This window comes from Scophthalmus maximus, chromosome 2 (assembly GCF_022379125.1).
Source record: "Scophthalmus maximus strain ysfricsl-2021 chromosome 2, ASM2237912v1, whole genome shotgun sequence".
Lineage (NCBI taxonomy): Eukaryota > Metazoa > Chordata > Actinopteri > Pleuronectiformes > Scophthalmidae > Scophthalmus > Scophthalmus maximus.
Window position 1 is genome coordinate 29,860,001 of NC_061516.1, and position 21,748 is coordinate 29,881,748.

The 21,748-nt window shown below is 42.4% G+C and overlaps 2 protein-coding genes, 1 long non-coding RNA gene and 3 other non-coding genes across 10 annotated transcripts; 1 reads left to right on the forward strand and 5 right to left on the reverse strand.

The window, feature by feature from the left end:
- Nucleotides 1-955: 955 nt before the first annotated feature.
- snx15 (sorting nexin 15) lies at nt 956-6,889 on the reverse strand. Of its 2 annotated transcripts, none has more exons than XM_035626713.2 (7): nt 6,697-6,889; nt 5,412-5,568; nt 4,723-4,838; nt 4,337-4,616; nt 4,056-4,205; nt 2,895-3,092; nt 956-1,655 (listed from the first exon to the last, which is right to left on the reverse strand). In XM_035626713.2, the coding sequence occupies exons 1-7, from the start codon at nt 6,793-6,795 to the stop codon at nt 1,516-1,518; spliced, it is 1,140 nt and encodes a 379-aa protein (XP_035482606.1). In that variant the 5' UTR covers nt 6,796-6,889; the 3' UTR covers nt 956-1,515. The 2 variants fall into 2 exon arrangements, with proteins under 2 accessions (XP_035482606.1, XP_035482605.2); XM_035626712.2 differs by having other exon boundaries at nt 4,056-4,229; nt 6,697-6,886.
- trnal-aag lies at nt 1,763-1,844 on the reverse strand. The gene has a single exon. It is a non-coding gene; the product is annotated as a tRNA-Leu (tRNA).
- On the reverse strand, nt 2,536-2,617 carry trnal-aag. The gene has a single exon. It is a non-coding gene; the product is annotated as a tRNA-Leu (tRNA).
- On the reverse strand, nt 3,319-3,400 carry trnal-aag. The gene has a single exon. It is a non-coding gene; the product is annotated as a tRNA-Leu (tRNA).
- A 717-nt stretch (nt 6,890-7,606) lies between the features above and the next one.
- On the reverse strand, nt 7,607-13,559 carry LOC118301101. Its single transcript, XR_007030398.1, has 3 exons — nt 13,458-13,559; nt 12,352-13,063; nt 7,607-8,372 (listed from the first exon to the last, which is right to left on the reverse strand). It is a non-coding gene; the product is annotated as an uncharacterized LOC118301101 (long non-coding RNA).
- On the forward strand, nt 12,797-18,689 carry slc3a2a (solute carrier family 3 member 2a). Of its 4 annotated transcripts, none has more exons than XM_035626216.2 (11): nt 12,797-12,938; nt 13,931-14,145; nt 14,248-14,432; nt 15,331-15,504; nt 15,674-15,768; nt 16,029-16,165; nt 16,680-16,789; nt 17,082-17,284; nt 17,387-17,464; nt 17,580-17,799; nt 17,913-18,689. In XM_035626216.2, the coding sequence occupies exons 2-11, from the start codon at nt 13,949-13,951 to the stop codon at nt 18,062-18,064; spliced, it is 1,551 nt and encodes a 516-aa protein (XP_035482109.2). In that variant the 5' UTR covers nt 12,797-12,938; nt 13,931-13,948; the 3' UTR covers nt 18,065-18,689. The 4 variants fall into 4 exon arrangements, with proteins under 4 accessions (XP_035482109.2, XP_035482110.2, XP_035482112.2 ...); XM_035626217.2 differs by having other exon boundaries at nt 12,803-12,938; nt 13,857-14,145; XM_035626219.2 differs by lacking the exon at nt 12,797-12,938 and adding an exon at nt 13,082-13,431.
- The last annotated feature ends 3,059 nt before the right edge of the window (nt 18,690-21,748 follow it).

The following is a 21,748-nucleotide window of genomic DNA, read 5'->3' on the forward strand; positions in this document are numbered from 1 at the left end:
TGGATATATATATATATATATATATATATATATATATATATATATATATATATATATATATATAAAACACGACTACCATCAGTAAATATAAGTTAGCAGCAGTCTGATAGACATATTTGTGATGTCATTTCGTTAATAAATTGTCTTATGAGTAATTAATCAACTCTACCTGCCCACTTCACAGCACAGGAGGAAGATCTTTTGTACATATTTCACACGGGAAAAAGGAAAAGTGATTTATTTCATTTGATTGCTGTAGTTGAAGACAGAAGAGTTAATCCACCTTGCAGGATCCTCAACGGTCCAGCAGCTTATTTTAGTAACTACTTTTGTAGTCCAAATTACTCAGCAGAGGAAAACGAACATGAAATCTTGCTGATTTGTGAGCGCTACCACAGCCGATGAGGAGTTTATGCACTGGAGGAGCTGTAATTATAGCAGCGTTATTATCTAATGGCCAACAGCGCCACTCTGAGGTACCACCGTGCTACTGCATACCTGCAACATACCCTGGCTGCTGAACGACTGAATACTGGTGAGCAGCCAGAGTAACACAGCACGGTGGGCAGATCTCTCTGAAATGATGAAACAATTGGAAATACTAATGTATACAATACAAATTATAAATCTGTATGATTAATAGTTTTAAATTGATTGTTTGTTTTTGTTTTTTTTACAGCTGAGCAGCATTTCTTTTTCATCCCTGGTAAACAGAGATATTCCTGCAGTTCCAGGTTAAACAACACAATGCTATAATTTGCGATCAAAAGAAATGATGCGCATTAAAGACGGACAGAGATTCTGACTTTAGCCAGAGTCCTGACTGGGTTCAGCCTTGCAAAATACTCTGGTCTGTTGATTACGTCATGTAACAGTCTTTCTAAGCACCGGTGGTTCAAGCAAACAAACCGCTCTTTCTCTCTTAAACCAAGGAAAAAACAAATTCATTATTGACTTAAATTACAATCATATTTATTAACAAAACATTTTTTGTGCAAAACGCAAATTACTGAATTTACAGACATTACTGTGTTCAACAAGAGAACTTTTTCTTTGTAAAAAGTAGGAATTTAACAAGAGAGAGAGAAAGCGATAAGAGAGGTAAAGGTGAAAAAATTATTCATCTTTTAATCCATTAAGTTTACAGATACTTTTAGCTTCCAGATACTTTGATTTCGCAAATCACAGATTTCTTTCACTTAACAAAGGCAACTTAAGAAACAGCCTGCAGTGTGGTGTGTAATTCAGGATTGTGTGTCTCTATATGTGCATGTGTGTTGTTTTTCTACCTGAACTAGCTGGTGTTTGTGAATGTTGTGGTCCACATGAGCATGTCCTCTCACAATACACTATACATGTGAGTCTACATACTGTATCCAGCTCTAGATTTGTGTATGAGTGTCTTTATCAAGAGCATGTGTGGACGTGTGCGTACAGTATGTATGTCACAACCCTGAGCGTTGTCTGATCTGTCTCCACTGTGGTAACAGTGTATATAAATACATGTGTGCACATCTAGGGGCCCTGTGCATGCGTGTGTGCGGACGTGCAAGTGTGTGTGGGTGAGGAGTGCCTGTCGACCAACACCTCAGCATGTTTCAGGTACTGAGCGGTCCTTCTCATCACAGACTCTCTGCGCACGGGATCTGGGTCTCCTGGACGGACACACGGACACATAAACAGGGAGAGAAAAATTATAAGTCACAGTCCAGCGATGACACCTACATCTGAGCTCTGCCCCTACTGTAAATACATAAATATCTGGCAGCGGTGGGATTCGAACCCACGCCCCCAGAGAGACTGGAGCCTTAATCCAGCGCCTTAGACCGCTCGGCCACGCTACCACATGAGAGCAAACCTGACACCGTAGAAAATTTCATGGGGGAGGGGTGGTGGACTCTGACCTTGCCAAGAGTGAATCCAAACAGGCTATGCTACATTTTTGTCTTATTCATGCAGGCATTTCACATGCTAGTTCTCATCACAAGCTGATATGTGCACTGCCTGTAATCTGTTTGATGTGTTTTTGACAAATATATCTTAAAGTGTCCCATCCAAGGTTGTGCTTACTGTAGTTCTCAGAGAAGCAATTTTTAATTGTGACTTACATCTTGGTATTTTACTTATCCCATGAGAATGATTCATTCAGTTTCTTTGAACATAATATTCAATACTTTCAATGTTCCAATCAAGCTCCCATTATATCTTTCCATCTATATAAAATTAAATATTGCAATTAATTCAAGTAACTACAAGCTGAAAGTTAAAGGTGGAATATGACTAGATACCTCAGCTTTATACTGTATCATTTTTTACTTTTCTGATTTTGAGAGAGAGGGAAACCTCATCCACAGTAGTGGAGCCCACGTTTCCAGAGGAAAGCACCTTGGAACACTTGGTCACACTATCAGGTGAGATGACAAACTAACAGCTAAGAAAGAGCGGCTCACAATACACTGTATCTTGAGAGGGAAACTCAGCTCGGACCTTTTTTTATTTAATTGGATTGTAAATCAGTGGCGAAGGAAAAACCACTGGCAGCGGTGGGATTTGAACCCACGCCTCCGAAGAGACTGGAGCCTTAATCCAGCGCCTTAGACCGCTCGGCCACGCTACCTCATACCAACATCTGTGAACTGTGATTTTAAAATATTATTGTCTAATACTTATTCCTGACTTTGCTTAAATGGTGGGAGGAGGTGCAACATTTCGACAAAGATTTAAAGAAAGCGACTCGAGTCTTCACCCTGCACCTTAGACCACTTGGAACACGACAGGAAGACTTTAGAGCAGATTGATCCATTTGTGACGCAACAGATTTACAGCAGAGCAACGTGCACGCTAAAGCGGGACAGTATACACTGGAACGAAATGTCAATCCCTCATCTACTCACCCTGCACTCCAGTGATCAATATATCCACAGCAGTCCTGTATCCGTGAATGGCAGAGCTGAATTCTCCCTCCTTCTCCCTCTCCATGGCAGCTGTTAGCTCAGTGGCCGCTTGGTTCAGATAATCCACGTCCCCGTCATTCAGACTGGTCGGTGGCAGCCAGAACAATTCTGAGTGGTCGCTGGTGGAACTGGATCGATCTGAAATAGAAAAGAGAGGAAGAGGAGAGAATTATTCAAAAGCAAAGAAAGAGAGATTGTTAATCTTTCCAACACTAGGAGCTTCCCATTAGGATCGTTGAATATGTGTACATGGCTCTTTCAACGAACTCCGTTCTGTATTATAATAAGCAATTAATTTAATCAATCCTAAACTTTGCTTAAATGGTGGGACTTTAATCGAGTACAGTGAGCACGAAAACACCATTGGCAGCGGTGGGATTTGAACCCACGCCTCCGAAGAGACTGGAGCCTTAATCCAGCGCCTTAGACCGCTCGGCCACGCTACCTCTTCAAAGCACTCCCGTCTCTTCATATTTGAAAAATGATTAAAGATATTCACCTGACTTTTGACTTGGAAGAACTTGTAGATGAGCTCAAGTGTCCAATGTCCTATTCTACAGTTTAATAATAGGAGAGATGAAGACGTTCCTGGCAGCAGCGGGATCTAGACTCACATCCACACTCACCACTATTCGTCATCTCTTTGGGACGGATGGACCAGGTGAATTTTCCAACTTTGGTTTGAATAAAAAAGGAGCGCTGAGTCATACCTCTAGTATTTTTAATGATCCTACAAACACAATGGTTGTTTCATATCGTATTCGCTTCAGTGATCAAATTTGATGTTTCATTTGGTCCAGCCTGCTAGTTTGGAACAGTTGAACAAACGAATCAAAAATGAAAACAAATCATAATCTTTCCTGATCTTTTCTGTAATATTAAGCTTTTTTATAGACCACATAATTCAATTACTACACTCTAGGAAAAGAGGGAACTTAAAAAGTATGTTATTCCTTTAGACTCATTTAGACACCGAGGAATTTCTGTCAAGAAGGTTTGTAAACAAATTGTCAACATGTGAAATTATTACTTGAATCTTCACAAAGACAGACTTTAAGACAAAATTAAAAACAAAATGTATTCATTCGCATTTATTTTCACCTTGTTTATAGCAGGGATCAAAGACAGCCAAGTCGTTATCAGACAGTGGAGGTGGATCCTCTTCCTTTGGGGATGGGACCTGGTCCTCTGCCGCAGAGTCAAACAGTGAATCAAACTCTTCCTGGGAGTCTAGCGACTTGTGGTCTCTGGCTGGGGACAGGTTGGGAGACGGGACTGGAGGTTGAGACATGGATCCAAAAGGTAAGACCAAGAGTAAAAATTAAACAGCCAAGTACAGACCTTGGTTAAGTCTGGAAGATATTTTTTCCCCCACCATGTACCTCTGTCATCCAGCTCTGTATCGCTGAGCTCCTCTCTTTCTTCTTCTCTGGGAGAGCCTCCCATCTCACTGTAAGCCTCGGCTGCCACCTCGGGCTCCCCCACTTCTAAACCCAGGTTGGTGCCCAGGTCCTGCGGTAAGGTGGGAGCCTCCCTCCCCTCCTCCTCTTCCGCAGGCTCACAGTCTGAGGCCCTCCGCTTGGGGAGGGGGATGAGAGGGGGAGGCAGAGCCCCGGCGGTGGACAGAGGGGTTGGATCGAGGGGTCTTGTGACCTCACCGCCCTGAGAGGAGAGAGGGAGAAAGGGAGGATGGAGGAAGTGTGCAGATAACCAGGGCTACTGCATCCCAGTTTCACTTCCTGTATGTGTGTGTCTGAGAGCGTCTTACTCTGAAGAAGTCCTTCAGCTGCGGGCTATTGTAGAGTGCAGGTATGGTAGTACTGAACAAAAGCATGGCTTCGGCTGCCTTCCTTCTCTCCTCAATCACAGCCTCCTCAAACCTTCCTACAGCAGGAACACACCATACAACAACCAGTTTATGACAATTCAAATGGTGGAGCTAAACATTACAGGGAAATAAACAGTAGAAATTGAAGCTTATAATGTGAGTTGTTTGCTCAAATTATTGGTCTTTTTAAGGCTGTAAGTTAACTTTGTGCTGTCAAACCTATCCACCAAGATGGCAACTATATATTGCCTTAAGAACTCGCTGTGAATAGTGACTATCCAATAGTGTGGCACAACTGTTTTCCCTTTTCTTTCAATAGTGTACCTAGAACCACTGAAATATTATGTCACAGTACAAGGGGAAATGTCACAAGAGTCATTTCAAAATGCTAAAATGATCCTCACCTGAATCGACTGAAAGGATAGCTGCATTAAAACAAGCTACAAACAATGGCCTCAAATATAATAACATGAATAAACATGTCTGACCTTGTAAAAACATTGATATTTCCTGATTTTCTGTTATCTATCTAGTACACCAAACAAGACAGTTAGTCAGAGACCGCAGCACATGTGACCACGCCATTATTGGGGTGGGTATGTTCTGTCGCAATCTTTGCATCATTTCACCAAAAACTTGCGCGCGGGGGAAAGGTGGGAACTCCTCCTGTCTTCTGAACAGGTTCCTGTGTGTGAAGGCCAACTCCCCGTGCAGCTTCTTCAGCTCCGAGAACCGCCTCCACACGACCACCTCCTTCACATCTTCTGGGTGACGCTTGGACACGAACTGCGAGCCGCAGAGGAGAGAGGAGAGGTCAAGTCGCGAAAAACTCCCATCACATGGCCAGTCTGTTGACATAACAGCCTCTTCAGCCTCCTGCCATCTGGAAGAAGCTGCCGGAGCCTCCGAGCCTGTCCTACCAGACTGGCAAACTGCTTTATTCACCAGGCTGCCAGGAAGCTCATCACCCTTCCCTCCCCTCTGCCCCCATAAGGCACTGCACCGATCACTTTACAAAAGACTCAAAAGACTCTGAGGAACACTGTCACTTTCATTTGTCCTCCTACATTAATAACATTTAATCTGCACTCTTTGTCCTTTATATTGCACATTTTTAATTTATGTAGTTTCCTGTATATTTCACATACTGTACAGTATTTCCTTTCTATCGCACATTTTCAATTTCTTTAGTTTTTCTACACCGTTTGATTGTGGACTTACTCTTACTTTTGCACTATTCAGAATTTATTTATTGTATATATTACTTATCTTATTATTTTGTACTATTGCACCAGTGGCTCCGAGGGAAAATCGGATTTTCAATTCCTCTGTGTGTCTGGAACATATTGCAGGAATTGACAATAAGGTTGACTGGACTATACCTGGAGACGAGATGAAAAGGTGAGAGCGGCGCTTCCAGCAAGTCATGGGTCCGATTAGTAAACATAAGGGACTGTGAGAGATATGCTCTTCTTGTGATTTTGTACGCATGCCTGTCTGGACCACGGGGCATCAGTGTGGTCATGGGGGAGCTGCAGCCCACGAACGGGATCACAAGTTCTCCCTGTGATTCCTCTCGCTTGAGGGCTCTCCGTGCACCACTGGCCCACAGAGAAGGGCCACTGTGTGCTGACCTCTCTGTCCGAGCTGGCTGCAGGGCCCTTGTGTTTTTGAATGTCTTACACTGAGCAGTGTCACATTCTGTCATAAGCTCATAACAACACACAGACACAGGGGAGCACATTACAATATACAAAGACAACTCTGTTTAACGAATCAAGGAGAAATAAGTAGTATGAAGTCATAATAATAATAATAATAATAATGACACATTATAACAAGTATTTTGTTAAAGTGTAACAATGAGAACTAATAAGATATCTTTCTATTGTCAAGACAGATTTTCGGACCCACCCTCGCCGTCACTTTGTACTCCGTGTGTCCCTTCTCGTGAGCGCGCGGGTCGGTAACGGCAAAGAAGCGGTAATGTTCCTCTTTGGGTTGACGCGACATTGTTCGTCTTCGTGACCACCGGGGGGTGGGGGGGTGGGGGGGGGAAGCGGCGTGTTCAGCAGCACAAGCCGCAGCTGTCAGCAGAGGAGCAGCGGCGTCTCTGTTGTGCTTCTCCCCCTGTGCCTCTTCTGCGCTCACTTCCTGGTTGGTGACGTATGGCGAATGCGTCATTACGCTCGGCGTTCGGCGTCAAATGATTTCACACCCCCCCCCCCCCCCCCCCCCCCCCCGCCCTTTTTATTTAAAGTAGTGGATTTTTCTCCCAAGGTTTTATATTTTGTATTTTTAATCTTATATATTCTATATCTATGTATGTTTTCGACAAATTTAAGAAGTTGTTATTTATTTTTTAACATAATCACTTGCAATACTTACTCAAATCAAATGTGAATCTTGCTGCAATGTAGGGCAAAATCAGGCCCAGTGCCTGAAGAGGTACAATTTGATAAACCAGTTGTCAATAATATTTTATGTAGCACATACAAAAACTATGATAACATAGTAGTTCAAACTGCATAAATGCAGCATGATATAGAAAGTTACCCCTGTTTCAGTGTTGAGGAATCATAAAACTCCATTACATCCACAATCTTCTTGAGAAATCACTCTGCAATGTTGACGATGGTCACTTAAAATGTAAATCAGCGTCATGCATATTAAAATGATAACTTTAGAACTGTCTTTGCCTCGGTGGATCATTAATGTAAAGGACATTGGAATACACTAGGGGGCGCCAAAGGTTGTGTAATCTACCCAGCTAAACGCTGTATATATCCTGAAGTGGACGAGGGAGTAATACATGCCCTAGTTCTTGGTTTTATACATTTTTATTCCATTGTAGCATCATGACCAAACCAATGTAAATCCATACTCAATTAAAATAAACAGGCGTGTCTGTTTCTTTGTGTCAAAGATGCTAAAATAAGAAAAGCAAATGGACATAACCTGCGTGAGACAATTCATCAAAGCAAGAAAACGACAGACGCTGTAATGCAGAGGAAGTTCCAGCTTACATACTGTGAAACAATCCTTTCAACCCCACTCCCGTAACTTTTATTTATTTCACATTTTACAAACTGTATTTCATTTGATTTCATTTGCTTCTTACTGACTCACAGATGTATTGGGGGGGGTAAATACTTTGTAAAACTTGTGTCCCATGTAGACAAAACCTTCTCAATGCCTTGAACAGGAGGTAGCTGGAGGGTGAGTTCATATCCAACAAGCTGTAGCTCAAAGGTCCGTGTTCCTCTTCACTGGAGCTGGATCTGGTAATTGCTTGTTAAATCGAAGGGATAATATTTGCAGACACAAATGAGGTAAATATTTCTATATATGTTGAACCAGTTTGGCGTTACTGACAAAAGAACAGTCAGTTCCTGAAAGCAGTCAAACAGGTTGTGTTCAGGCTGCAGTAATAACCTCTGTACATAACATCTTTCTCTACTACATACATGGAGCTATATGAGGATTTATTGGAGGATATGGAATTCGCAGAGTCTGCTGAGACTCAAGTGTGACAATGAGAGGATGTTGGTTATGGGCCCAGCATGCTTCTGCAGCACCACACTGCTCTCCTGAAAGAGAGGAAAGCGAGAGAGCTGAATTTGTGAACTTCGCTGTTTGAAATTCTCCTCACAGAGAGGAGCAGGCTTACATAACGTCCAACCATTGTTTGTGGAGGACAGAAAGAGGTGGTGGGGAGAGAACGGGCCGGGAAGAGGGAGCAAGGAGGGGGGAGAGTACGTGAATGAGGAAGAGAGGGATGTGGACTGTGGACTGGACAGGGAGCTGTGACATACAGAGATCATTACAGTGTGCCTAATAGAAGACAAATATTATAATAAAAAATGATTTAATGAAACTTTTTGCTTGAAGTGGAAAAGATGAATGACATGTGTATTTGTGTCATATCTGAAGTTTGTCCCACATATTTCGTATTCAGGGTATTATAGTCTTTAATATATGTTTTGATATATTTCTGAGGAGAATGTACTGATGAGACAAAGTGGTCCGAGTTTGGTTTGACAATATTAGCTTTCCATTCATGCCAGCAAAGAGTTAGAGAGGAAGGTTTCCCCCCTCGTGAACAGCCACTCCTTTGTCTGTGGGAGAAAACTAGGCCACACATTCCCATCTAAAGAGAAAGAGGGGGAAGACAAAACCCGGAAGGACATATATCACAGACACCAGGGGGAATGTAAAGGAGAAAGACTGGAAGAAGAAAAGTTACTCAAACGTACGTATCAGCATGGGTGTGTGAATTCAGATATCACTGCTGTATACTTACATAAAACCACAGAGGGGTTAATGTACACTTGCAATAAACCTGCGATATCAGTGGGACAGAACATAAAGCAATAACATGACATAAGATTACAAAGTCCCGATGAAGTACTGTACACTGTATTTTATCAAATGTGTGTCCGTTGCGTAAACTCCTGACACGTTTCACTCTCAACTTTCTATGTTAATTGTTTTCAAGACAAATGTGCTAAAGCTGCACAAATCGGTCTATAAACATGTGAACATGAGGCCTTTTTTTTCTATTGAATGAAAGCTGCAATTCCCAGAACCACACTGTTTCAGTCTGAACTGTACAGTATGCGTCCTCATTGCAGGGAAACAATGAGATGAAAGCATTCGACCTCAGCCAGACTGGTCTAAACTGGTCCAGGTCTGCCCCGCTGTCTGTCCCGGCCTTTTCTTTTTTTCTCATGCTCATGCTGCCTTGCAAAATAAACTCTCTGGGATCAAATGGGGATTTGTAGTGAGGCCCCCTCTTCGCTCGCTCTCTCTCTCTCAGTGCTACACCAGACATACCAAACCCTACATCTAAGACATACATTTAGAAGTCGTACAATTTAAGGTTTATGTGTTACGCCGCTTTTGTGTTGTGTGGAATGAGCTTGAATGTACTTTCATAACTTGACCAAATTCAATTGACAGAATCAGCGGTAAATCACACTTCTGCACCACAGTGGATGATCATATGAGACCCTTTTTGCTATTATAACTGATATCTCTGATCCTGAGGCACCAGTGTAGTGTAATGAACAGCAGTCGCTGCCTCATGCAGAGAAAACAGACAAAACTATATACAGCAACTTGGCCCTCCTTTCCTCTCTCTCTGTGTGTGTGTGTGTGTGTGTGTGTGTGTAGGTTTGCAGAATGGATTTACTGGACATTCTCCCCTCCTCCCCTGCCAAAGGCAAGGACAAAGCACATGAGCTCTACAAGAGGACAAGTCTCAGGGGGTTTTATTCATTCATTTATTGAATCATTGTCCTCCATGCAGTTGCGATCTCCATTTATGGAGGCTGACACTGCAGTCAGTTTGCAAAACATGTGTGCCACTGCCACATACTGTTTGAAATGTATTTTATCCCGCACATTCAGCTTGTTAGAGGATGTGAAGACTCAACAGGTCTCAGGCAACATGTGGGAAAAGACGCACGCAGCTTTTCTTTATAGCCTAGTAATGTTTCCATTAATACACGTTGTCATGTTCCAATATAAATTATGTTCCAAATTTTGTTTCACCCTCTACTTATAAACATGTTTACTGCTCCCTCCTCTCTTTCTGACTGCCCTTTCCCTGTGTACTTTTGCAACGCCCTCTTCCTTGGCCACTCCTCCTTACTCTTGTTTCTTGATGCAACCACTCACATCTTACTGTCTCAGCCTCTTTCCCTGTGTTTTTCCTCCCAAATCGCCAAAGAAATGTCTTGCCCATATTCCTGTATGAAAGCGAGAGAAGCTGTAAGGGTTCCTTATCATTTTCCCTTATATCTTTCCGGTTCAGCTGCACAGTCACATGAGCCAGCAGTCGGCAGCTCTGTTACAACCTGACATGATCAACAGGCCGTGATGAAGACAGAAACAGATGGCGTGTGTTTGAGTTTGTCTGACAGAGAAATATAAATAGTGCCCTCATGAGCGAGAACGTGCCTGTTCGGATGGTTTAACTAACAGGGAGATCTCTGCCTTGAGACATACAGCTGCCAAACATTGGTTTAGGACTTGTATTTTGTTCTTGGCAATATTGAAAAGGTCGCTCGATGGATCTCTGGTGCACTGAAAATCTGAAAATGGAAACATGGCACCCTCTGAGCCTGATTTAATTAAGATCCATCTAGAAAATAGAAAACATATTTGGTGGATTGTTTGTTATACTAGACAAAAGCCAACACACAAACACCTCCATGCCGGTGAGCAACAGCATATCAGTGAACAAGACAAGCGCAAACATGCAGCTACTGTCACCGCTTGGCAAAGTGGTGGAGCGTGCTCCTAAAGTTACCTAAAGAAAAGTTGACATCTTTATGTAGTGATAAAGATGTCAACTCTTCTTTTCACATTTCAGGGAGAAACAGACAGTAAATTGTAGATATGGGAGCAGGACAGGCTGGAAGTAAAGACAAGGTGGGAAATGAAGATAATAACATTTTACCAATCAGCAATCAATAAATCATGAAAAGCTTTTGTCTTTATTTTCTTCTTCTACACTAGCGATTCTGTCAGCCTGCAAAATCCTATCAGTCATTGCCAACGCATACTGGTACTTGCACCTTGAAAACGTAGAGAAATGTTGACAACACCCGCCAGACCATTAAGATAGATGGAATAAAATGATTTCAGGTCATATTTACTCACGGATAGAATTATGGACCCAAGCTATATTGTACCTTACTGAGAAAAACAACAACATTCACAGCCTTCCAATTTGAATTGTAAGCAAAAACTATCAAGCACATCGTGTAACCTATAAAAATATCCCCTGGCTGGAACATGTCACGGCAGTTTGTGTAGCGTGACAGTAAGAGTTTGTGAGTAGGTTTCCCAGAACTCTGCTGTCAGTGTTACTCAGCGAAGTCAACAACAGCTGAGGAAGGCTTCAGAGCACGGGCTGGTACAGGGCGGCATCGGTTGTAAGGTCAGCTGCTCACACGTGCTCTCTCTAGTTTAATGTACATTATATAACAAATATAATATCGATTATCAAAATCCATTTGGTAAAAAAAGATTATATTCTGCACATTGAAATAAAATGGCAGCAATGCCAACTACAACCTAACATTTTAAAATAGGGAATAGATTGACTCTATATTATTTTAATAACAAAGGGACTTGGCTGTCTCTGGACCTTAGGAGACAGGTCACTGTCTGAATTTGCTAATGCAAACCATCCAATGCATCCATTTTGTCCTCTACTAGTAGAGATTTAGTGAATGTAACAATTATAAAAATGATTTGGTTTTTTTAGTTGCCCACAGCAAAGCTGAAGAAAAAGGGGATTTTGTCTTGACTTTGTTGAATTGGTCAGCACAATGACGTGAGACTGATCCTATCAGAGTGATTAGTTTGATCGGTGAATAGTCAGTTGTTGATGAAGGAAAGAAAAGGGCGCAATTGGGTTCTACATTCACAGAAGGGGTAAATGTGTAGGAAGTGGGGGGTTAAATGAGATTAGTGAAGACAGTGCGGCAATCATGCATCAGTCACGTGACAAACAGATGGCTCACATACTGTACTGTATGCAACCGATTACATTACCTTCAGGAAAGGTTTGCAGAATTGCTCCGACTTTGTTGCTTGTTACTAACAATTTTTGACAAAATGTCTTCAGCCTGAGTTGCTCTGACAGGGTTTTGCAGCATGACAACTTTCTCCCTCGGCCCCTATTTACGCCACGAGTGAGTGACTTCAGCTTAAATCTAAAACACAAGAGAGCCACAGCCAAAATGACACTGAAGATCTGAACTAACTGGGGCAAAGGCTATAATCATGTCAAGAAACCAAACATGGGCATAATATACCGGAATCAACAAGTGGCGTTATATGATAGAATAGATGTTGACAGGAAATTGGTCCAAGTAGGTGATCTAATAAGCACTATTAATGTTTGTTTGTTTGTTTGATCAGCTTTTCTAGAGAGAGAGAGAGAGAGAGAGAGAGAGAGAGAGAGAGAGGGGGTCGGGGTGGAGGCTGATTGGTTGGTCCAACGGTGGGCGGAGACACCAGGCCAACTACAAATACAGACCGAGCATCCCTCGTAATCAGATTAACAGAGACTGACCGAGTATCTAAGGACTGGGAGAGAAGAAAGAAAGGAGGACGGACGATACCGGGGTTTCTAACAGGTACAGTTGGTGTGACTTCGTCGAAGCTCCGCGACAGGCGACAGTCGGGAGGATGAGAAGGAAGCGACGGTTGCGGTTGTTTCCTCGTGGCTCCGCAGCAGATGATGACGTCTCGATTTCATCATCTTTGAAAAAAAAACAAAAAAACACTATACTACATCGCACGTTTCTAACCTGTCGAATACTATATATTTTTTTATTAGTATTTTTAACCGGGATATTTCGACTGACTAGAGATATTCGACGCTGAACGATTATGTTTCATGAACTAGGCGTATTATTATCAGAGTGGACCTCCGGTCGACGTGTAGAACACTGGGTCGTTATGCGTTTTATTTTTTCAATCCAGTTGACTAAATAATCGATATCCTGTGTATGGCAACATGGGCTGATAACTATCGATTAGAGACTCTTATTGTGAAGGTTCCATTGTTTCCGGTCATACGGCTTACTTGACAGTTTCATCAGACGACTGTTGGCTATCTTTAGTTCAGTAAGAAGCCTGTCGACTATACTCACAGTTGTCGCTTTTTCTTTTTGTTGCAGCAGCAACTGCCACAAATACAAAGTGTGGTTGTTGTTAGTCACTACGTGTGTGATAGTTTAGTGTTTTTGCGCCCCTTTGATCTTTGCCACGTACTTGTTCGAAAAGCTAAGCTAACACAGGCTGTTAGCTAAGCTAAGCTAAGCTAAGTTAATTAGCTGCCACCATTTCATTTCTGCATTAGTAATTGTCTAGCTAGCTTAGCTCTAGTTTCCCATGTCTGAACTATGAAGTACTGTACGTATCAGGAACAAGTAAAGATATTGAACATGTGAAGAAACGCCCACTTATTTCCTGTATGTCCATTATCATTTTTTTCATAATTAATCACATGTTTAGTTACTTTCCAGACGTGTTTTTTTTTATTCTCTTAGCACAAGGCTAACCCCCCTTGATCTCTGCGGGGGCCAAGTGGTTCTCTCAACTCTCCGTCTCTCTCCTCCGGCAGAGACTCTCCGACTCGAGCATGAATAAGGACACAGAGATCGACATGAAGGAAGTGGAGCTCCGGGAGCTGGATCCCGAGAAGCAGCCCATGACGGCCGATGGCCAGGCGGCAGGCGGGGAGAAAAATGGCACCGTCAAGGTCAAGGTCCCCGACGACGGGGTTGCGTTCACCGGCCTGTCCAAAGAGGAGCTGATGGAGGTGGCTGGCACTCCAGGGTGAGAACTACAGCTGCTATACCTTCTTTACAAATACATGTCTTTTATTGGCATGTGGGATGAAATATAATGTGCATCTCAACTTGTCATTCTTCTCTACAGATGGGTGCGAACCCGCTGGGTGCTTCTTGTCCTCTTTTGGCTGGGCTGGGTCGGTATGTTGGCCGGAGCCATTGCGATCATAGTCCAGGCCCCCCGCTGCAAACCCATCCCCGATATGAACTGGTGGAACGAAGGACCCCTGTACCAGATCTCTGACCTCGTGGCTTTCTCTGATGGAATGGAAGGTAGAGTATTTTAGGATTTTAAAATAAATATGTATGGGCAAATATAGTGTTTAAAAACATATATTTTTTGATGCCTTGCTGACTTCTTTTGGTTGGTGCCTTTTCTTGCCGCAGCTCGCGTGTTCTTGTTTGCTCATGGTGTCATCCTCCTTCCCAAAATAAGATTGAGAGATTATTTACAAAGTGCTCCGCTCTTAATGTGGCATCATGGGATAAGTCTCGTGTCAATGTCTTTGGTTTCCTTAGTTCCTTAGAAATAGCCCACACAGGCCTTTTTCAGCTGGCCAGATACCAAACTGCTGACTAGGCCCACGCTGTGTGACTCAAGGTCTAAAGAACAGTTCTTTTTTAAAGCACGAGTCATTTCTCTCATATCTCTTAGACTCAGATTTGAGGTCAAGGTTGAGCAACACGTTACATTTTCTGTGGTCTGCAGATATAGTCAGTTTTTTTTTAGATCACAGACTTCGTCTTAGACCATTTTTTTCCTCAGACTTAGTATTTTCAGCCAATTTGGATTTTAACCAAGAGGTTTTTTTTGGAGAGGCAAACGGGAAAGACGGCTTGTATGGCTGTTCTTAAAGTAAACAACGCGGGAGCTCTCCGGTTTCCAACAAGCCTTAGGGAGAATTCCAAAAACTCCACGTGACTGTGTTTTCACATGAAGGCCCTCCTTGTACTCAAACTTCACGTGGCCACAAGAGGGTGTGTGAGTTGTTCACGTGCTCATGACTTGAGTCAAAACTAGCTACATTTTTTGGTGTCTAGCCTTCTGCCCTCTTTTCCTAACCTCTGACCCTGCTACATTTCACACATCAGCGTTTGGTTGTCCATTGTGAATCCCCCACTGAAACTACATTTCATCCCCCCTCTCTCTGTGTGCTTTCTTTGTCTGTAGGCGTTGAGGCAAAGTTGGACGCCATGAACCAGTTGAAGGTGAAAGGCCTGGTTCTCGGCCCTCTTCACACCGTCCAGCCAGACCAGCCGAACACCCTGGATCTTCAAGCAATGAATCCAACCCAGGGAAAAGAGAAACAGCTGGTAGCTGTGCTGGAAAAGGCCCACAAGAAGGGTAGGTCGTCACAGTATTCAGATCAGTCAGTCATTTGAGTGTAAAAGTTAAGAGCTTCATTGTGAATCACATGTGTTCGGCCCATTTACAGTCAATAGTGACAATGTATTATATTACAACCGCTTGTGCCCGGACGGTGTATTCAAACTTTTGCTCTTGTTTTTCATAGGCATGTCTGTGGTGCTTGACCTGACTCCAAACTACCCAGCAGCAGCTCCCTGGTTCAGCACTAGTGATACTGGTGACGTGATGGAGAAACTCCAGGTAGAACACATGCACACACACACACACACACACACACACACACACACACACACACACACACACACACACACACACACACACACACACACACACACACACACACACACACACACACACACACACACACACACACACACACACACACACACACACACACACACACACACACACACACACACACGTGGGGTTCGGTCACCTAATACATGTCATTAAGCTGTTCTTACTTCTCTTGTAGCTAAGTTGCTCATGTTCTCTTCCAGGCTGCAGCAAAACATTGGCTGAGTTTGGGCATCGATGGCATCAAGGTACCTGACCTGTCTGTTGCCTCCAACTCTCTCGAATGGTCAAAACTGCAAGATGTTGTCCAGGGCAACCACACTGAGGGCACTAAAAAGAGGTAACCATGGCTGCCGCTTCTGTTTATAGTTAGGGGGTTACATTTTTTTTAAGACCTTTTAAAAAAAAAAAAAAAAAAGTGCAGACTTTCTCTGAATGTTTTGAGGTTCAAGGAGCTCAATTGGACATTTTCTGACCGTGGCGCTCAAAAGAACAGATTGTTAAAGAATTTTAGGGCTGTTCCTTTTGTGAGAATTTACTTTTCAAAGCATGCGTAACATTGCAGCTGACATAGTTATGTTTGTTGAGAACATGGAGATTAAACGCATTCCAGTGCTACAGGGGACTGTGGGTGGGGGTGAGGAAGAGCTGGATCAACAAGAAAGGCATCCGCAGGCCTGTGACAATTTGCACTCGTGTCAAAGCGCCACCATGTGGAGGATTTGAGAAATGACACGCTTGACCATATTTAGGGCAGTATTTCCAGTTGCTGACTAACTGACTAAAAGTGGTGTTGGCAATAAAAACCATTGCTCTGTACTGTCATTAATCTGACCCTATTGTCTTTCCCTCAGGGTCTTGATGGGTGTCACCGTGGGTGCTTCGGCTGCAGAGGTGTCTCAGCTCGTCAATATCTCTGGTGTAGATCTCGTCCTTTCTGACCTGCTCAGCAGCAAAAATGGAGGTTTGTATGAGTTTCCTGTTTGTCTGGCGTCACTTCAATATGTATTAAATGTGAAACGTCCCTCTTTCTATTATTTTTATCAAAATATCACAGCAGTTTGGACAGAGTACATTTATGAATTTTTTTTAAATTGCACCGCTCCTTTACAGTAATGTGGGATATGCTATTGTTTTACATTTTGCTTTGTTAGTGTCTAAATCAAGGGAAACAAATGTCTATTTTTTGTGTGAAAACCAACTAGTTGGTGCAAGTGATACATTCCTGGTGTTAATTTTGACCTGAATATCTGCAGGTGTGGAGCGCATCCAGGCCATGGACACACTTCACCCTCAGCAGAGAAGTCTTGCCTGGGGCCTAGGTGCCGTCCAACAGGACCAGCTGTCTAGACTAGCAAACACCCCGGCCCTGCTCCGTCTCTACCAGCTCCTGTTGTTCACCATGCCTGGAACCCCAGTGTTCACCTATGGAGATGAGATTGGCCTTCAGGCGGCACCGGTGAGCTTTAAAATTGAACAGAGCAGCTAAAACAATCTTTCAAAAACCTTTCATCTGTTACAGAGTGTAACCTTTGTCTTTTCCCTTTCTTTTTCTCATCAGGGAGAAAAACATCCTAAGATGGTTTGGGACATCGAGAAGGAACCTGCAGAAGGAGAAGCAGTTGATGCAGCAGCTGAGGTAAGATTGTGTTTTCACTGAATGTCAGGTCGTGAGCAAACTAGTGAGGGTGTGGTCAAAATATTTATCTACTAAAGTGATTTTAAACCATTATTCTCATTTCTCACATTTATAGGCTGAGAGGAAAGAACAAGTAGCTGTCAGGAAGTGGTTTAAATCCCTCAGTGACCTGCGAGGCAAAGAGCGCTCTCTCCTCCACGGCGACTATTACCCCCTCTACTCCTCCGCCTCCTCGCTCGCTTTCCTCCGCCTGTGGGACCAGAGCGACAGATACATAACGGCTGTCAACTGGGGAGCAGCACCTGAGACACTCAAACTCTCACTGGCACCTACAGGCAAGTTTAAATTCAATAGAGATGTGCAGTTAAAATGTATTATGTCATATCAGTAACGCACATTGACAGCGGCTAAGTCCATGATTTTGACACCGTGATCTTTGTGTCTGCAGAGGGAGTAGAGTTACCAGAGACGGCCACGGTGAAGCTGTCGGCTGGCACCAACTCCACATCCGATGCCACAGAAGACTCCACAGTCAGCCTGGACAAAATCACTTTAGGACCTGGACAAGCCATCCTGCTGAAGTTCCCCTATACGGGCTAAAGATGGCGCCAAAACCTTAGGAAAGCCAGCTACAGATTAGCGTTGTTAAAAGAAATTTAAGACAGTCGCAGTCCTTAAGAATAAGTTGGCATAATCAAAAGAAACGGGACATTTCTCTTCTCTACCATAATAATCGGGTTATTTAGCCTGAACAGACAAAAATTGCCTCAAAGAAAATATGCAATACATTCGCAGAATGCTGGTCAGTAAAACTCTTGGATTGTTTTATCTTCTCCTTTGCTCTAGGAGAAGATGAAGCCACATGACATATTCACTCATTAATTGAGCATTTTGTTCATTCATGATTTTATTGTTGACCATCTGACATTGTCCAGATGGGTGAAAAACATTCCATTCTTGTTCTTTGGGCATTTTTTTTAGCAGTTCTTGGTTTGTTTGTTTTGTTTTTATTCTAACTTTTTAAGAAATTCTGTTTTTATGACATTTGTCTTTGATTTTTTTTTTCTTTTTACCGGAAGGCACGAAGGAAAAACAAGTTAACGTTGAACACGTCTGGTGCCTGAGTTTGAAGTATATTGAGATTGCGAGAAAAAAATAGTTGCAAATGGCTTGAAGTCTGACACGTGAACTGAGTTTGGAAATGAATAAAAAGTTCTGTACCGACTCTTGTGCACTCGTGTTTTTGTCACCTTCTTGTAAACGTTGTTCTTTTGCTTGACTCTTCTTTATGTCGGGGATAATATCAGATAAGACTATTTTCAGTACGTACAGGTGTATGAAAGTGTGTCACAGATGTTAACAGAGGAAGCACGTCTATATTTTATCACCATCTTTTGATGGGTTTTATAGGCACATCATACTAGACTAGAATGAACCTTGTGCACATACTCTGGGTTTTCACTAAATGGGTCACACACTGACAGTTTTAAGAATTAGCTCCAGTTTTCATAATCTGTTTAAGAATAGTTTGAAAAACAAATGTAGAATTTCTTATTTCAGCTTGATTCATGGTGGTTTCTGAAAATAATCCCTCCACGTCGTGGTTTTGAGCAATAGACTATGTGAAAAATTAAATCACAATCAGATACATGAATGAGCAGTTGGAGAGATATAAACTCATATTTCCTATTGATGCATTTTACATATGTTTAATTTCAAAATGGTTCAATGGGTCACGGAGAAATTTTATTCTCTAACCCTAAAAACATGCCCTTTTATTCTTATGTTGAACATTTGTGCTTAGATGCTCCCGAAGGCTCGGGATGAACACCTGTTGCTTATTTAACGATAAACTGATATAATCTTCATAGTAATTATAACTTTAGTATTGACATTGTTCACTTACAAAGGCAGAGAGGTAACAAAAAGAACTGTACTTGCTGTATACGATCAAGGTTTTGTTTCTTTGTCCACAGCCTCTGTGGTTTTGCTCTTTCTTGGCTGGCGGTCTTTGTATGACTTGATTTTGATAATTTTACTTTTGTAAAATAATCAAGATACCAATTACTGCTATTTCTCTTAAGTCTTTTTCATTCCAGTGTCCCATTTTCATTTATCAACGGGAATGACTCAGTACTCAGTGCATTTATTCAAACACTGTTTCGGGTTTGAGGGTCTTGTACTCAAATTGAGCTTTTTAATATTTTTGCTACTGCTGCAGCCTTGGTTAATAGTAAGTGAATAGTTACAGTAGTAGTAGTAACGATAATAATAATAATAATAATAATGACAATAAATCATTTTGATACTGTATTTATGTTTGAATGAAGTCCAATACCTCAGTGTGGAGGTGTGGCTTGTTTCAGTATTATATTACTACAGTACATTATTATTCTAATATGTGTAAATATACATTTCAATGTAAGTGAGGTGGAGCTAATTTTAACTGCAATATACTGTTGAGGAGATCGTCATATGCTTTGTATGTAAATTCTTAATATAGGAAGTAACCACTTGAGGTAATTGGATAGAGTATATAAAACTGAATATCAAAGTAAAATACAGCAATACTGTGTAATACAGCCTTTTTTTTTAGCAAAAATGTTTAACCTTTACTATTTGACTTGTCACACAGTATTCTTTACTCTTTTATGATTACTTAAATTAGGCGTCTGGACTCTTCCTCTACAGCTGCTTCCAATACGAGACAATCTAGACTGAGGCAACCCACCGCAGACAGCAGGACCCCGTCTCCCACTTTTCTTTGTGTACTGTGTCTTGTAACCGTATGCGAGCACACTTTTTAGCTTTAACTTTGCTTACAGAGTTTATGATGGACATATAATGTTCTACAAGTCATTGATTCTTTAGGATTTTATTAGTTTATTTTGGTGATGAAATGTGGTATGTAGGGATATCCTGTAAATTTGGATTTTTAATCTTTAGTATTTTAAGTTTAAATCTATATTTATTAGATTAGAATATCTCCCCCCCCCCCCCCCCCCCCCCCCATATCATGGTTATCTGAAATATAAATGTCTCAAAAAAACATCAATTTAAAACCCTTTGATGAAAATGTCAGACAGCCCCTTTAACACCAGAAACCTGAGTTCATTCTCAGCTTCAGTTTCAGGGTCTTGGGACAATACAGTGCCGCCGTGTTGCTGTGGTGTCACAGGGGAGGTTTGAATTGAATGATACCGGGAATCAGAGGCCGTCTCATCGCCTCTCTGCTCACCCCACGCCGCTGCGAAACCCAACCACCGTCTCACCCACCCACCTCCGTGCACACTCATGACTGACTCTCAGTCTGACTCTGACACACACACACACACACACACACACACTTACACCTTTTACATCACCCAGTTACATGAACTTTCATCAGACAAGGCTTTCATGAAGCACTCCAGAGACACAATGAAGTTTGACACTGATATACAGCAATGTGGTGAGCTCCATTGCCAAATGCATTTGTGTTTCTCCTTCGCGGTTACAGATTGAGTCCAGACTTCACTGAGAATCAATGAACATGTCACTTTGGGTCGAGTGCTCGAACTGTGGTACAGTTTAACACATTCACAACGTTGTGAGCTGTCTGCTAATGTGTTGCTCCTCTGGATCAGTTTGAGGACTGGTGCCTTGCTCACTTACTAATTCATCCTGATTCTAGCTCCCTCTGACTTTTATCATTGACTGTTGAGTGTCAGGGCATCAGATTGAAGCTGTGTCGTTGCTCCTGATCAGTCTCATCGGGGCTCAATTAGGCACTGGAGCCTAAGGATGAGGATCCCTCCGCCTTTTCAAATATAGAAAGAAAGAATATATATATATATATATATATATATATACACACACCCTGGACGGGTCACCAGCGTATCGCAGGGCCAGAGACAAACAACCATTCACTCTCACAGTCGTCACCTACAGTCAATTAAGAGTGTCCAGTCGACTGCATGTCTTTGGACTGCAGGAGGAAGAAAACCACACGCAAGAATCTGTATAAAAACAGATCTGTTCAGGGGGCTGCGCACCGACGGTTGTCGGCTACCGTCCGATATTCTCTAGAAAACACAGAGAGTTAAGAAACCGGATGGCTTGGAAGTGGAAATAGCCGGCCTGTTGGTGCATACCTGGACCACACTGGCATGAGACCTCAGGTGTGTGTGTGTGTGTGTGTGTGTGTGTGTGTGTCTTTAAACACCTTAAGAGAAATCGAGCGAGGGATGAGAGGGTTGAAAAAAAAACCCCACTCGAACTGAAAGTGTGCGTATGTGCATGTAT

What these genes read in the sequence shown, in the direction of transcription:
- snx15 (XM_035626712.2), bottom strand. Translation starts at nt 6,795, where the DNA reads ATGTCGCGTCAACCCAAAGAGGAACATTACCGCTTCTTTGCCGTTACC. An exon ending in TACAGAGCTGGATGACAGAG is followed by an intron (nt 4,230 to 4,336) that starts GTACATGGTGGG and finishes CTCAACCTCCAG; the next exon opens with TCCCGTCTCCCAACCTGTCC. An exon ending in ATTGATCACTGGAGTGCAGG is followed by an intron (nt 1,656 to 2,894) that starts GTGAGTAGATGA and finishes GTGTCCGTCCAG; the next exon opens with GAGACCCAGATCCCGTGCGC.
- slc3a2a (XM_035626216.2), top strand. Translation starts at nt 13,949, where the DNA reads ATGAATAAGGACACAGAGATCGACATGAAGGAAGTGGAGCTCCGGGAG. An exon ending in GAGGTGGCTGGCACTCCAGG is followed by an intron (nt 14,146 to 14,247) that starts GTGAGAACTACA and finishes TCTTCTCTACAG; the next exon opens with ATGGGTGCGAACCCGCTGGG. An exon ending in ACGTGATGGAGAAACTCCAG is followed by an intron (nt 15,769 to 16,028) that starts GTAGAACACATG and finishes GTTCTCTTCCAG; the next exon opens with GCTGCAGCAAAACATTGGCT.